The 17,314-nt window shown below is 40.2% G+C and overlaps 1 protein-coding gene across 2 annotated transcripts in view; it reads right to left on the bottom strand.

The window, feature by feature from the left end:
* LOC146507800 (transmembrane protein 65-like) overlaps positions 1-17,314 on the bottom strand; it is a 44,009-nt gene that overhangs the window by 15,848 nt on the left and 10,847 nt on the right. For both annotated transcript variants that reach the window (XM_085178775.1, XM_085178773.1), the window contains exons 3-5: positions 5,460-5,504; positions 900-967; positions 350-404 (exon numbers count right to left, since the gene is read on the bottom strand). In XM_085178775.1, coding sequence (XP_085034901.1) covers positions 350-404; positions 900-967; positions 5,460-5,504 — 168 coding nt within the window. The remainder of the gene's footprint in view (positions 1-349; positions 405-899; positions 968-5,459; positions 5,505-17,314) is intronic.

Raw genomic sequence — 17,314 nt, 5'->3', positions numbered from 1 at the left:
CCTTTTCTTCTATTTGGAGACTTGGCAGTCAGCTATGATTTAGCATGCTGCAACATGAATGTGAATTACTCTCAAATATATTTTCCTAAATCGAATAAAATGCAATAAATAAATTGATTTGACTGTTTTACAAGCAGATATTCTTGAATCTGAATGTGACACATATACAATACATATGTAACACACGTTTATAGAATTGACCAAGTGCAGCACTGTGGGCGATCCTCCTTTTGCTGTTCAAAGTCTTCTACATAACTCATATAATCAATACTTTAAAAGGACAATACAGGAAATGAAAACGTGTTTTCAAAAATAAAACAGATTCAAATACATTACGAGATTCTCTGACCTGCCATAGTTGAAATGCCGAGAACCACGCCGATTGATAACTCAATCTGTGTGCCCTGGAAAAAACAAGAGAACAGAAGCTCATTTGTACAAAGACGAAAGCTCAGTGCAAGTTGTTGTCTGCATCTCTTTGCAATAAGAGTCTCAAGCCAGGATGCCAAGCACCTGTGTAATTTTGGAGTTAAATCACCTTCCTTTAGCATCTATGTCACTATTTCTGCTTCTGGCTGGACCGGAATTTCAATTTTCATCAATTTATCACAGTTAATAATCGTGTCGTCACAAAAAGGGTCACACATAATTGCCAACTTGACTCCATTCAATCATAAACTGATAGCAGAATGACTACGATTACATTTTTAATGCCTAAAAAATGCAGCAATTGACAGCGAGTGGTTGCAGTAGTACAACCTTTAAATGCATTTTTTCAGTCTTTCAGGTTGCATTAGCTACCTCCAGAGACTGAGAGAATAAAATGCTAGTGGCTACCTTTATATTCCCCGCCCTGACTAAGCAGATGGGAGTGCATGCTCCATGAAGCAGACACTTACAGCAACAATCATGATGCAGTTGTCCAGGAATCCAAATCCAACGAATGGGAGTGCATTGTGCAGCAGAACTGTAAAGCAAGCAAACACAACAAATCACTGTCAGACACATTATAATGTGACTCAGCATGGATAGACAACAACGCATCACACATTTAGAAGAGAAATGAGAACATTAGACACAAAACGCCTCTGAAGCCATAAGCAGCTGTAAATCAGTATCAGGCAGTGATGCATTAGTGCATGCTCATTAATGTGGTACGGGGGTAAGTCGTTCCGTCTTATTTCTTTAGCACTGCCGCTGGTAAAATGCAGACAGCTACGAAGCCAGCGGGTGAACACTAGACTCTTGATAAGGTGGAATGGATTTTTAAAACAGGAAAGAGTAAATAGCATCATAAATATCAAGAAAATCCACTTGCAGCAGGGGTGCATGGATACTATAGACAGTCTGATGTACCGATGGTGCTATCAAAGTGAATTTTAAAAGGTCATCCACCGCCCCAGCAAAGTATATTCGAGCTTAAGTTCAAGTGAAGTTCAGTTTAGTTTAAGTGACAAATCTGCAGGAAAGTTTGAAGCGTAATCGCCACGATGCGACTGTGTTCTCTACGGATCTCGTAGCGCTGCAGCTCTCCTTCAGGACGCTGTGAGAACTTTCAATCCTGCTGTGAGTGCTGTGAGCGCCAGAGCTCAACACGATAAACACCGACACACTGAACACTTAAACACAGACGTGTATGCTGAAACGGAACAAAGAGAGCACTCAGAGAATTCTCGGTGTTGGGTTTGACTGATTCCCTACGGAAACAAACTGGAACTCGAGTGTGAAATTTAACAGCACTTAGTGAGGTCATTCGGGAAATCTCAACATTTGGTAAACGATTTGCCTCTTTATTTCTCAAATGCGTTTTCAGATCCTTGATGCGTCACATTTTTATTCTTAGCTCAGAAAAATGATTTAAGAGTGAAGCTGTCTTTAGAGATTTAAAAGCAGTGAACGCCACGATGCTCTGAATTTGAATTTCACAGCAAGGGCCTGTTATCTTAACTGGACTCGGCTGTCTCAGGATCCCATTCTGCACACTTTGAGTTTAACCCAATATTAAAAAATGACTCCTCTGGCCATGTTAGCTCTGATTATAACAGCCATCTGGGGACATTTTTCCCTGTTGGTGGGGAAATTTCAATTAGGAAATTTGAGGCAATCACGACTGCTCGTCCTTAGTTTTCCTTTTTGTGACTTGATATGAACTTTCCTCTAGTATCAGCTCAAAGTTTGCTTCCCACAGGCAAAGGTCTGGACTGTTTTATCTGGGCTCCTCTAATGTTTTCCTGGGAACATCACAGCTAGCCTACAAGAAAGAAAAACTCTGAGCTCGCCAAAGTGAATATTTGAGATGTCGCAGGCATTTTTTTTGAAACTTCATTCCTCAGGTGGACTCCCATCCACCGCAGCTTTCACAAGTTTTCATCCCTGAGATGGATGCAGTGTTTTTTTTTTTTCATAATCTTGTAACTCCCGGTAGGAAAAAAAAAAAAGGCAACAACAAGAAGATTGAAATTATCATCACAAATGTGTGCGACACCACAGTGACAACAGGCTGAGTCAGCGTTCCACTTGAAGTTTGTCTCTTCTGTGTCAGCTCAAAAAGACAAATGCTCGACTCCAGAGGAGACTAAATATTTCCCACACAAAGCGGCTGTTGTGACAAAGATCTGTTTTTGTTAAATATAAGACAGACGAGGAGGAGAAGCTTCCAAACCTTTAAAGTGAAGAGAGAAAGCTGAGCTCATGAGATCACCAACAGAGAGAAAAATGCCCACACAGCCTTTGCAGTTGGATTACATCCTTTCTTTGTGAGCACAATGAGAAAACCCCCACTCAGCTTTATGCTGAAGCTTTTCTGGCTGGTCCCTTTTAATCTTGCAGTTTTATATACCAATTCAGGTTTAATTCATTTCATTTTTCTTCAATTTCTCTGTGTTTTACATTATTTTGACTTCAAAAGAAATGCATGCTTCAAATGTTTTCTAATACAAACCCTCATGTTGGGAAGTGCTGACTGGTTTATACAAGATGATCCAGGACGTAATAACGGACAACTGTACAAACAGAAAACATGTCTCCTTATACAAATTCACCATCCACCCACACATCCATCCGCTGAACCCCCGGTATCTTTTCCAGCTGTTATTGGAGGCCAGGTAGATATGAAACCAGGACTTCCTTGTTGTGAAGTAAAATGGTCAACGGCCTGTATTTGTATAGCGCTTTACTTAGTCCCTAAGGACCCCAAAGCGCTTTACACATCCAGTCATGGCACACCACATGGCACACCACATGACTGGTGCACACCACACCAGTCATGTGGTGGTGATGGCACACCCTGAGGCTGCCAGACACTGGCACTACCGGGCCCTCCACCACCAGTAGGCATCGGGTGAAGTGTCTTGCCCAAGGACACAACGACTGAGACTGTCGGGGCTCGAACCAGCAACCTTCCGATTACAAGGCGAACGCCCAACTCTTGAGCCACGGTCACCCAGTGAAGTAACAGTGCTGACCACCGCACACGTGCATAATAAAATAACACCTTTAAAATCTACTTTTAGCTGCATACATAATTTAATGGGTTGTCACAGGCTACTAATATTAAGTGCGCTTAGTAGTGTGATTAGTAGAAAGAAGCACTGATAAAGGGTAGATGTCAGATAATGGATGAAATAGCTCATCCATTTTTTACCCCTACCCTTCCTTTTTCCAAAAACACGTTCTATACAAGTCAGAAATCCTGTTATATTTTCTATTATCATATATTAGGGAAAGTCTGAATTAAAAAACGCTTCAAAGAAATTGAACAAGGCACAAATGGACTTAGGACTACGTGCAGCAAGTATTGTTCTCCATGTTTAAGCAGATTGTCATTCCGGATATTTTTTTCAGAGCATAATATTATGATGTACATCTTCACACATTTGCTGTGGCAATGTTTATTATAGTGAGCCATTACAATAGTAAGAACTAAAGTAGATTTAAATATCAGTAATATTGTATATGATGGAACAGCTACATATTAAAGTTACAGTGTGCAAAATCTCACCACTAGAGGTCAGTAGATTCCAAATTGCATTCAAATTTGATTTTTGTTTTTTTTTGTGTTTGTTTTTTTTACCACTCCCAATTCAAGTGCATAATTCTAGCTATTGTGGCCAATGTAGGAAAAACAACTCTGGCTGTTGTTCATCTCTTGTGAGTGTAGGCCAGGGGTGTCCAACTCCGGGCCTCGAGGGCCGGTGTCCTGCAGGTTATAGATGTGTCCTTGATCTAACACAGCTGATTTAAATGGATAAGTTACCTCCTCAACATGTCTTGAAGTTCTCCAGAGGCCTGGTAATGAACTAATCATTTGATTCAGTGGTGTTGACCCAGAGTGATATCTAAAACCTGCAGTATACGGCCCTTGAGGCCTGGAGTTGAGCACCCCTGGTGCAGGCTGTCAGTCCACTGTTTACCTCAGCTGGTCACCATGACTGTTTACTTCGGAGGCTGCAAAACTTGTGAAAGGAGTCAGATACAAACTGAAGAGAAGCTCACTTCTAAACATTGACAGTGATCCTGAGGTGAATTGTTTAGGGAATCCTGAACCTTTCTGTCAGTAAAGGCTGCTGCTTTTGCTGCTGTTAGCTGGCATTCATGAAGCTTTCTTTAAAGTGCATCGAACATTGTTGGACTCTGAGACTCATTGAATAAACTCTCATATGATATGAGAATGCAATCAAACTGTTTATCACAGCCTAATATTAGCTGGCTTAATGTTAGCTCATAACCAGCTGTTGTTGGTGCATGTTAATGCACGTCCTCGTGTGTTAGAGCTCAGACATCAGATCAGCAGGTGACACTTGAGGTGAGAAGGAAGAAGACGTAGTTTTATCGAGTCGCGTTGTCTCTGTCCTTCTTGTTTTAACTTCTTTGGTGAAGTTCTCAGATAATAAAGCATAGATACTCATATCCTGAGTCTGACACTCTGCACGGGAATGCCTACGAGTTTTCTTCTTCTCCACCTCTGGTGTACTATGCATGTGGCCGCTCTGCAGCCACATTCATAAAACACTATTACGCTGAATAACAAGGAATTGAATTGCAAACCTGCTCCTATCTAATTTTATTTATTAATTCTAAGTTTACACATAAATTCAATCCACCAATTTGTTGTTTTTTTCTCTTAAATAACCTCAAAAAACCACTGATTTTACATTTAAGTCATTGTGACCTCAGACTCAGAGACTTTTTTACTCCTTATTAGATTCAATTTGGATCCATTAGGTCCATAAACAGGGGTTTTTCCTTTCCTTTGGACAATTCACGGAAACAACACATTCACAATGAGCCATTAATTAAACTGGTCCTCATTAACTTTCCTAAACTGACTGACTGTTAAATGAGGCATGTCCTAAAAGATTAGTGAGCAATTTTACTCATCTTGTAAAATGAAAAGGATAAAATATATAGAGACACATTGAGGAGTTAATATATCTGCCAAGAACAAAAGGACCTCTTACCATATCTTAACTGTGCTGCAGTGGGTGGTGCAATTTCCAGCTGTCCTGGAAAAAGAAGAAAACAAATATTAAAGAAAAACATTTCTATTGAGGAGAACGGTCAGCATAATTGAGAGACACTTCATAGATGGCAAAACATAAAAGCAGAGAAAAAGAAGAAGGAAGGCATGCAAGAAATATGAGAGGAGCAAAGAGAAAAGAAACCACACCTCCCTCGACTGAACAAATATATATGGATTTGTGGATATAGACTCACAGTAAAACACAGTCTTACAGTCCTACATGCCTGCATAAACATATTAAATGGACAAAAAGGAGGGGAGACAGATTAAAGAAAAAGCTAGCCTATTAAAAATAGTTTTTAGCAGTTATAACAAACCACAGATAGGCTGATGAAGGTCACTTCAAAGTTTAGAAGCTACAACCTCAAAACTGTGATCACCTCTAGTTTCAAAATAAGAGCACAAAAGGGTTAAAAGACTCAGATAACATGATTGGAGACGCCAACGATTAGAATAAGGTCTCTATATAACTCTGCTATATGTAGACCATGCAGGACTTCATATGTTATTTACAACGTTTAAAGTGGATTATGAATTTCTCTGGAAGCTTGTGAAGGGAAGTGAGAAAAGTGGTGATGTGTGAGCACCAGCTGGTTTTCTTAGTAGCCTGGCTGCCTCCAAAATGAGGGTTAAAGTGATGTCGACATATAATAACTGTTGCCAAACAAGCTTATCGGGAGACTCGCCATCATACTGATTAGCGTGAATGCACGTGGCGCCAAACAATTAGAGCCAAGACCCAAAGATTCAAATATCTGACACACACAAAATACAAATACAAAGTTTACTGAGATTTCATTAAACTTTGATACTGCGACAGCACAGCTGAACTGAAACGGAAGTTAATGGGATGCAACCTCTATCTGCGAGCCTGGATTGCAGAGTAAAATTACTGTCAGACTATATGCCACATTTACTCAACAGCCACTGAAGTGTGATGCAGCACAATGACCTGCTGTAGAGAAATAGATAATTAAATTGGTTCTAAGGCTAAAGACACAAGACAAGAGGACTTCTTCTGCAGGTCCAGTGAAATTGGATTTATTGCCATGAGATCAGTGGAAATGTTAGTCCACATAATGAAGTCTGCTCTGTCATTTCCAGGTGTTATTGCACCACTGCACGGTAAACCAAGCTGGAAAGGTTTGGATTATTAGTAGTGAAGGTGATTATACTCCAAACAAACATACTCCTTCATTCCCTCCTTGGACCTTGGAGAAAACTATTAACTTTTGTTTTTACTTAATTAGAACAAAAAAAAAAGCTTGAGCACAATTTAATAATTTTCAATCACTTAATGGATTTATTTATGTTACAGTTAAGTTCAGAAGTTTAAAAACTGAACCTGGTTGATCACAGAATGAACGGGAAACTAAAGATAGCTTTCTGCCTTCTTTCCTCCACCCTGTGTGCCTCCCCCACACCCACTGCCACCCATGTTCAGTGTGACATTATGAGCTCTACAGTCTTCAGTTCAACTCCCAGCTCATGCAGCTCACAACAGATGTTCATCAGCAAAGTGCATACACAGACACACACTGACCTGTCAATGCTTCCAGTTTGTGTATAAAGAAATATTATTATCCCATTTTCCAAGTTTCTGGACAATTATGTTGCTTCCACAGGCATCAACCATCCAACTACAAGAGATGGAGATCTTATCCACATGGATGGTTTACTTCCCTCCAGAAACCATTTGTTTCCATTTATTGCTCATCCAGGGGCTGCTTCAGGATTTAATTGAAGAGCTTTCAATGATCATCAACATCAGTGAGGCAGTAACCATTAAACCTTCTTGGTACGCAGTTATCCTCACCTGCCTTACAACACTAACATTTGTTAGAAAATGGAACTTTTCAGTAAAGAAAGATGGATCAGCGTTTTAACGATATTCCCCCACTTTTTTATATTTCAAAGCAGTGTTTAACACCACCCTAAAACTATCTGCTCCCTGGTGAATACCCACCAGTGTCAGATGGATGAATTGCACATAAATCAAAGTGGTAAAGGTCAGCTGAATCAGTCCTCAGCTGACGCCGGTGCAGTGTCAGGTCATGTGATGTGAAGGGCTCATACTGCTCATTTAGCATGGCTCTGTCTCAGCCTTCCTTCCGTTTGCTGCTTTATTTGTATTTGTCTTTATTTGTAACATCTCAAAACTTAAAAAAAATCTAAATAAAAATGGAATGAATCGGTTTACTTCCACGCAGAGACTGATCTTCAGGATATTTGGATAAAGACTTGAAACATTGATTATCTCTCTTTTTTTTTAAAGTTTGTGCATGTAGAATTATTTAATAGCTTTAAATATTATACCCAAGCAAAAAGAGGGACTGATTCAAGGATTTGTCTTATATTCAGAAATGGGGGCAACCGATCCGAAACTGATACAGCATTAAATCTGCATTAGAAAACACTCGGCATGACTTTTAGGCTCATCACCTCGCTATTAAATAAGATGCAGTGGTTCCAACATAAAAATTGTTTTGTATTGGGGAACTTTTTGTACTTTGTTAAGTATTTTGTGAAGCCAAAGAAGCAACATATTGTAAAATAATGTTGCAAATCATGCACTGCAAGTTAATTTGTGTCACGTATTAGCATCAAAATATATATTAAAATATACTTAAAATATAAAGGAATAATAAAAACATAATGGAAAAAATAATAATAACACATAATTTATTAATTAGAAAAGTATTATTATATAGCATAGTCTATAAATAGATTTTATATTTTATGTTCATTATCTAAATTAGCAGAAATAATTAATATAAAACCATTCTCTTATTGCAATGTCCTATTTACAGTATCCCAGATTAATATCATTGGGGGTACTGGGGTGGTAATTAAATTTTAAAAGCTGGGGCATGTCTGCCCCCCGGTGCCCCCCTTTTAGATGCACCCCTAGAAAAAATGCTGACTCTCTTGGTGTGTTCAATTTGAAATTGGAAATCAGAATTTCTGAGTTGCCAGACGAGATTTTAAAGCGAAACACCCCCTCAAGTCAGAACTACAACTTGAATCAGCACCACCAACCCCACCTAACAGTCCAAAATGGTGGTGGTACAAAAAACGTAGTAAGAATTAAAAAAGAACAAAGTGTAGCGATTTTGTGTGTAGATGGCATTTCCTTAGAGAATAACACATAGTTAAATTATTTATTTAATGTAAAGCCCATTAACTTCAGTTATCAGGTATCAATAATCCCCGAATCCACAAAATTAAAACATTATCAGATTTTGAGGTGTCTGGCCCCCGGTGCCCCCCTTTTAGATGTGCCCCTGGAAAAAGTGCTGACTCTCCTGGTGGGTTCAATTTGAAGCTGGAAATCAGAATTACTGAGTTACCAATGCAGATTTTAAACGCCTGCCTCAAGTCAGACTGAAAGCTTGAATCAGCACCACCAACCCCAAGTTAACAAACAAGATGGTGGTAGTACAAAATAGTAGTAAGAAGTAGAGCTGGGCGATATATCGAGTTTTTAAAAAATATCGATATGTTTTTATACGAGATATAAGATGTGACAATATCCTTTATATCGATATAGTCTATGTTACGTTATAACTATACTTGTGGAGCCGCAAGTTTGCCTCTCTTTCGTCCACTTTTGTCTTTACGCAACATTACTCGGCCTCGCCCCTCCTTCACTGAACACAACTCCCCCTCCTCCCCATCGCTTCACCTGCAGGAAGCGACAAGATGGACACGGCAAATCTCCGTTAACGAGTTACTGCGCATCACCCCGTGCGTGGGGCTGGACGCCGTCAACGTGTTAGCTAGCTAACCACGCTAACGCTAACGCCATGCAGCCCAGAGGCGCTGCACAGCCTAAAATCCTTTCATTTTCTCAAAAGTTGACAGCGCGCCTTATGTATGAATTCTGGTTGTGCTTGATGGCCGCGAAGCGATTTTATGTGGTACACAGCGCTCAGCAATCTGTCAAAAAATGTTTTAGTACGACTTTGGTAAGCTACGGTGCTGCACCGGATGATGGATTGTCAGAGCATTACGGCTACCGAGGAGCCTCGCGGAGTGATACGTACTGTGCTTCAACGTAATATTACCCTACTGTGTATAAGGACCATAAATGGCACCTGTTAAGAGACGTGGTTACAAAGAGGATTTCAAACTCCAGGCTGTCAGTCACACAGTAGAAGTTGGGAACAGAGCAGCTGTGAAATCTGTCTTTGTTACTATGCTCAGCGTCTTTTAGTTTACATTTTGACTGCACAATTGTGAGCTTTTTGTTATGCACAAAAACAACATTGTTTTCTTTTATTTATGGAGCATTATTATTTAATAAATGCTCATAATTTATTTTTGAGTAAATTTTATGTACATCTATGCTCTATGTTAATAAAAGTGCCTGTGTGACATCTGGGACACAGCTTTGACTAAGAACTCTCTTTTTGTTCTTACTTTATGGCTTAAAAAAAAAAAAATCGAGATATATATCTTATATCGCCGTCCAGGTAAAATATATCGAGATATGAATTTTGGGTCATATCGCCCAGCCCTAGTAAGAAGCCGCTTTTACTTATTATTTATTTAACGTAAAGCCCAACTTCAGTTATCAGGTACCAATAATCCCTGAATTCACAAAATTAAAATATTATCAGCTTTTGAGGTGTCTGGCTCAGTTCTGCACCAGTAGGCATGAAGTTCTCATGCGCACAGCGCAGGCCGTGATCGTGCCGATGGAAGAAATAGTGTAATAAACATCATTTCAGCTCCAACCAGCAGTCCGTACCTGCTGCATTTTCTCATCACTTTAAAAACAATGAGAGAAAATGAAAGCACAGCTGAGTCACTACACATGAGCACTCAAATAAAAAAAAGAAATAAATATTAAAGAGGGAAAGATTCCAGCAATGATTTTTCACGTAGCCATTTATTATGCCCTGATAGCTGACATGGCCCTCTGTTGCCCCCAGAACTCTCCTATATTGATCAAATGGAGCCTCAAATCCCCCTGAGCTGCTGAGAGACTTAAATTTCAAAAGATAAGAGTGATGGGAACGTTGAATGGGTCGTAATAAGTCGCTAACTATGACTACAAAGCAGAATCAGCTCCATCTGATAAAGACTGTGTTTACACATAAACAGACTACACATTTCAGCATTCTGGTCACAGATGATGCTGTTTGCAAGATCAGGTATAACACCTGTGTGAATTTGGTAAACTCTAAAACTCTGTCACTTATTCACATGAATTTCCTGTAAATCCTAAATCTAAAAAAAGCTACTACTTTGAATTTGCTCTATATTTCAAAAGTCATTGCATAAGTGGTAGCTGGTTTGGCTCAACCCACAGATTATTTGCCTTGTTTTGCTGCTTTATTCCTCCCTCTATGAGAGTGTTGCTGTGATCTCAGAAGAAGGCGAGAGGAGCTCGCAGTGTGTTGTCTTTGTTTTGCTTTGACAAATGGCCACACTCTCTCGGTGCTGGTACAGTATGAAACCAACGTGTGAAGAGCTTAGTTTTGTAAATGGGAGATAAGTATGAAGAAAGGAAAAAGGCAAACAGCCTCAGCCACAGGAAAAAATAAGTTGAATAAATGTCTGTCAGTCCATTCTGCATTTCGTTTTTGTGCGTAGAAATGACAAATACAGGCACTGTGAATTTCGGCTTTACTCTGAGAGGGTAAAGCAACAACTACTGCAAGGACATTTCTGCACACGGTAGTTCAATGCAGTGTTGTGTGTGTATGTACCTGTTTCTGTTAGTGTGCATGTCTCGCATATTATGTACTAAAACATGGAGAGAGTCTCGATTCCAGAGGGACGTGTTTCTGTATGAATCTATGTCATTGAATTGTGTGTGTGTGTGTGTGTGTGTGTGTGTGTGTGTGTGTGTGTGTGTGTGTGTGTGTGTGTGTGTGTGTGTGTGTCTGGGAGAGAAAGGACAAAGGTTCAGCAGAAGAGGAACAATTGAAGGCTGGAGCCATTCATCAGCTGCACAGCACCTTGCTATTCCCCTATGATATATGAGACAGGAGAGAGGAAATTACACAGCACAAAGAATGTGGACCTCGTGGACAGGACAGTCATTAGCAAACACAAAATGGGAACGATTTTTTCTTCCTTGGGGGAGGGGGGCACTTTTTAAAGGTGCAAACAAAGCTGAAATTAGTCTACAGAAGGATGAAGATTAGGTATCATAAAAAGACAATGAGTTAAATACTCAAAGAAATATCAATAATAATAATATTTTTCTTTAACTTTTAGTGCCCTGCAATATGCTTCTGAATGTTAGAATTCATCCATTGAATGTCGGAGAAGGTATCATGAAATTGACTGCTTTTCTACTCTCCCAGAGTACTCAAAGCGCTCTATACAACACGCCTCATTCACCCCTGCACTTCTAAACTCAAGTGCAACTAATAAACATTCTCACATAATCACACTCCAATGAACGCATAGCAGGGCAATTTGGGGTTAGTATCTTACCCAAGGATATTTGGCATGCAGACTGGGGGAGCCAGGAATTGAACCACCACCTTCCAATCAGTAGCTGATCTGCTCTAACACCTGAGCCACAGCCACCCCAAAGCTGCTTACTTGCCATTGGGAGCCAGTCTGCCAACTACTTAGGCCAAAAGAATTCTGAGTGACCCAATGCCGTCCAGAAAAAAAAAAAAGAGTCCTCAGCTTTTGTTTTCAACATGATCTGTGAGACTATTTCAGTTTTGCCCAATTTGAGGACAACAGTATTGGCCTTTAGCAACCCCTACTATGTGTTCGGGGGAGGAACTTCTAAATGTCATATCACAACACGAATGTCTGCTGAGAGAAAACAATGAGTAGTTTCTCATTAAACGCAGAATTACCCTGTCAGTTTACTTCTGCGAGAAGAAAACACAAAGCACTGGAGCATGAACCTACACAAGCAGATGCATAATCCAGGACTTCTATTTCAGAAGAGTATTTTTTTTCTCTCTGAGCTCATTGAACTCTAAATGGCAGGTAGAAAAAGAAATACAGCTTTCTGTTTCCTCAGTGACGATTTAGGGAGCTGGGAAAGCCGTGAAAGAAAACTGGGAAAGCCGTGAAAGAAAACAAAACCACCACCAATCCCTGCAAAGATCCCTGACAAATGGAAAACCACTGGAGAAGAGAAGGAAAGCAGGAAGTGCAGTTTCAATTTTGCCTTTGATCGCCCAAAAGTTCACATTGGAAGCAGTGTACAACGGCTTTACCTGTACTTAACATTAAGTGGCAACTTCGTCAGGTACACCTGTTCAACCGCCCTTATCTCCAGTATCTTATCAGCCAATCGCAAAGCAGCAACTCAGTGCATTTAGGCATGCAGACTGGGACAAAACGACCTGCTGAAGTTCAAACCAAGCATCACAATGGGGACGAAAGGTGACTTTGAACATGGCGTGATTGTTGGTTCCAGACAGAGTAATTTAGAAACTGCTGGGATTTTCCAGTGGAACTCTCTCTAGTGTTTACAGAGAACGGTCTGAACAATACCTTAAAGAGATGGGCTACAGCAGCAAAAAACACTCCTGTTGGGGGAGAGCAGTTCACATGGGCTCAAGCAAAATGCAATAACAGAAGATTGGAAAAATACTGAGTTTCAATTTCTGCGGACATCCAGATACTAAGGTCACACTTTGGAGTGAACGACATGTAAACGCTACAGCCAAACCAAAAGTAGTGTTGATGAACATGTCCATCCCTTTATGACCACATTGTACCATGTGACAAAGCTCAGATCAGCTCAAACTGAGTCTTGAACATGGCACTGAGTGACTGTACTCAAATGGCCTCCATAGTCACCAGATCTCAATCCAGTGGAGCACCTTGCAGATGTGATGGATCAGAAGATTAACATCATGGACGTGCAGCTGTCAAGTCAATATGGACCAAAATCTCTGAGGAATGTTTCCAGCAACTTGTTGAATCTGTGCCATGAAGTGTGGTTTGTCTGTGCAGGTGCACAGCAGTTCAACTGCAGTGATAGTTTTAGCTTTTAAGCCAGTAAGGTCATATTTTTGCTTGGTGTCAGTCATATGAAATATATGTCCACTATGCAACAAATTGGTCTTAAATATTTAAAGCATGTGACGTAAACCATCAAACACATTTGTAATAAATCAAAATTTTAACCTGAAAAATGTCAAAAAGTGCAAGCTGACGTAATCAATACTTTTCTCAAATAACTGTAAAAAGTTTTAAAGTCTTAGCTACATATTCTCCTGCTCCCCTCCAGCTCATAAAGAGCATTTTACCATCTTTCAGCTCATTGTTTGGTTTTTGTTTGGCCTGCTTTCACTGCTTGTCTTTTAACCACTGATTCCAGACACAGCAGGCAACCAAAAAGACGCCTGCACACTAAAAAAAACAACAAAAAGCACAGATGCACCAAGTTCAAAGTTATCTTGTAAAAAGGGTGAAATATTTAGCAGCTAAATGGTCATTTAAATTCTATTTTACAGAGGAAAACCAAGGTTAGCGAGTTGCTTAGAGCAGTGAAGCCAAAGCAGCAAACCAGCAAATACAGGGCCAGAGAGAAATTAACCTTGATAAGCAAGTGCTGACTTGAGCATTATGGGGGAATCGGCAGCCATAGTCAGCCAGATATATCTCTAAGGGGCCAGGTAGAAACCAAGGAGACATTCTCATCCGAGTACAAAAGTAAAGCATGGAATAACAAAAGCAAAGAGAAAAGCTGCTTGGAGAAGACAAAAGGTAAATATGCGGTGTCTTGAGAGGTTGTGATACCTTGTGAAAAAGACATTTTTTCCATCCTTGTCTTTTAAGCTTTTGACCTCGTCATGAAATGGACAGGCTGGCCACAACAAACACCACCTTGAATGTCAAACACATCCCGCTGTGCATAATATTACCCGAGCTTCTGTGATGCTGTATAATTTGATTCATGGCTCGATCCATCTGCCTAGACTTCAGAAAAAAGAGCAACCATATGCAGTGATTTTCTGCCCCGCTTTTGTCCTCCCCGTATAAATTATAAAAATTTCAGATTGGCACCAGGCTGAAAGACAACATCAGTCTTTTATTTTTAACTTTATTCCCCTTTTTTTAGACTAACCCTCGATTTTCTCCTTTACAAGGACTTGCAAGAGGAAGCAACTTCATGTAGTACAAGGGTCACAGCAGTGGAAAAAAAATTACTACGTTGTTTTTGCTATTTGCCTCCAGCAAACAGCAAATGTATTTGAGCCTTTAGGCAGGTAAAGTAACTGACAGGAAGGGAAGCAGGAAAAAGGGTGCCATCAACAATCTGTGACGTACTGAGCATGAATGACAAGAAAATCTGGCACTAAACAAGTCCAACTGCCAGGTTTAGAATCTATGAGTGGACAGGTGAGAACAGGTGTGTGAGTGGGCGGGAAGGACAGGTGCCTGGGATTGGTACAGTCTGAGGACATCTAGTGGCTTCATGGAGATTTTACACAGCAAACAGCCTCTAGATGGCTCAGCAACATCATCTTAAATCCAAACAGGATGATTAGCCTTAATTCAAAGACCAAGGCGCATGTCATTAACCAACCACAGTTTGTTGGTAAAATGCTGCAGGAGTGCTTGCCTAGTTCCAATCCTGGATGCTATTACTGTTCAGCAGCTTTTGTCTCCTTTGCACAATTAAGCTTCAACAACCTGAGCCAGGTTCACTGTCTGTGTGCTGCTGTTGTTTGGATAAAGAGCTTTAAGTGCTCGTTTCTTCACACTTTAAACACATCAACAACACAGCATGCATTTAGACATCAAACACATGTTTAAAACCCTCTAGACTAGGCTTTCAACCCACTTGTGGGAGCTAAAGTGGTTTAATTAGCTAACTGCAGCTAATTAGATCCATCAGTAAGAGTGAGCAAAATCAATAGTCTCATTATGGAAATGGAAAGCCTGTTGTGGTAAACAACAGTAAACTGGTTTAGTATAATTAACCAATAAGAAGACCTGATTGAAAGGTAATACTGATTCCAGTATCGCTTAATGTTTGGGACGCATGCTATGAATCGTGGCAGCTGATTGGAAACGTTTCCAAAAACCACTTACTTTGTCTTACTGGCATGTTGAGACTGATTAGTTATTAATGGCTGCACCTCTGTTGTTGGCAGCAAAATCCAATTACTCCATAAACACAGTACTGGAGTATCTGTGTGATGTATGGTGTGTTTTCAGTACGTAAATTATCTGTCACAGAGACAACTTCCACAGGACGGTTACAGGCCTCCCTCTGTGATGTGTCAGTAACCAAAATAATTCATCAGCGCTGCTTTCGACCGACGAGTATCAGCAGGATGGCAGCGTCGCACCACTGATGTGGTAATCTGCGATCATGCTTCGTCGCAGTAGGTCAAACGCCACCTGGGAGCGCCATGTCCCAGCAGCACGTTTGAATTTGCATCACCATAATACTGTGTGAGAAATTCAAAGGTGCTCTCCTCTGTGTGTTAACCCAGGTAAGATGGACACAATGTAAAAAAAGGAAGTGAGAGGGCACGGCTTCTCCTTTCAACATGAAAGGTGAAGTGAAATATCACCGTGCTGTCTGACGGCAAAAGATATTGAGCATAAAAAAATAGTAGGTATATAGATGCCCCATTGAAATGTAGTAACCTGTGCATAGAGGATAAAAGCTTTGATCATCTATTTGTTATTCAATCTGCTTCAGTCGTGCCGTGGAAAGAGCTGCTAAACAAAAAGAACCAGTTTTTGAAAGGAAGCTTAATTCGATGGCACTCAGACTTGAGGGGACAAACAAAGCAAAGTCATAAAGATCATCGAGCCGTCTCCCATCCTCTCGCAGCTTGCTTGCCTCCTTTGCATCTCCAATTAAGTCTCCCTCCTTTGCGCCATAGAGGCAATTTCCCCTCTATCTCATCTCCTCTCGTGTTATCTCTTCACCAGCAGCCCTGTGGGCAAGCGAGGCATATAGTAGACATCACAAAGTGGCTGAACAGTGAGGATGACAGAAGTCCAGAGGAGCTACAGAACGATTCTGTTTTTCTCTTTTCCCCCTCATCTTTGCATGCATCCGCTGTACTCCTGACATTTTTGGTGAACAAAAAACTTTATATGCGAATCTATGCTCCCAGTGGGAGAGGCGATAGATACGAGGTTTTCTTTAAACCCCCCAAAATGTGTAGAGATGAGCATGGAGATACAGATTCAACTATCCTATAAAGAAGGTTTCAGCTGTAACTAAATCTGCCCTTTTTAGCAATATTGTTGGAAAAGCCACAAAGCAACTTCAGTCACAGGCTTACTACAGTAGACACAATATGTGTGTGTGTGTGTGTGTCTTCAAACTTCAAATATTTATGTAGATCCTATAAAAACATCCTATGTTTGTAACTTGATCTATATCCACAGCATATAGATCATATATGACATCATCATGTTGCCTAGGAACTACCAATGGGCTAAAATGACAATTTTTTTTTAGGATATGAACAGCATCTCCTGTATCGATTTAGTTTTTTTAAAATAATAATCCATCACTCCTAACCAGTCATGATGGATGGCTGCCCCTTCCTGAATGTTATTCCTCCACTTAAAAGGGAGTTTTTCCTTCCCACTGTTGCCAAGTGCTTGCTCATAAGGGCCTGTCTGATTACTGGGATCATTGTAGGGTCTTTACTGGACAATATAAATTGACTGTGACTTGGTGCTATATAAATGAAATTGAACTGAGTTGAAATTACTTTCCTGGAACAGCTTGATATTTAATTTCTCCATCAAGTATCAGTTTACGAACATTATGATCAGGCCAAACAACACTGCTGCATGGGGATGTACTATTGATTTAAT

This window comes from Neolamprologus multifasciatus, chromosome 11 (genome assembly GCF_963576455.1).
Source record: "Neolamprologus multifasciatus chromosome 11, fNeoMul1.2, whole genome shotgun sequence".
Classification (NCBI taxonomy): Eukaryota; Metazoa; Chordata; class Actinopteri; order Cichliformes; family Cichlidae; genus Neolamprologus; species Neolamprologus multifasciatus.
Note: the sequence above shows the minus strand (reverse complement) of the source record. Positions and strands in the feature narration are given on the sequence as shown.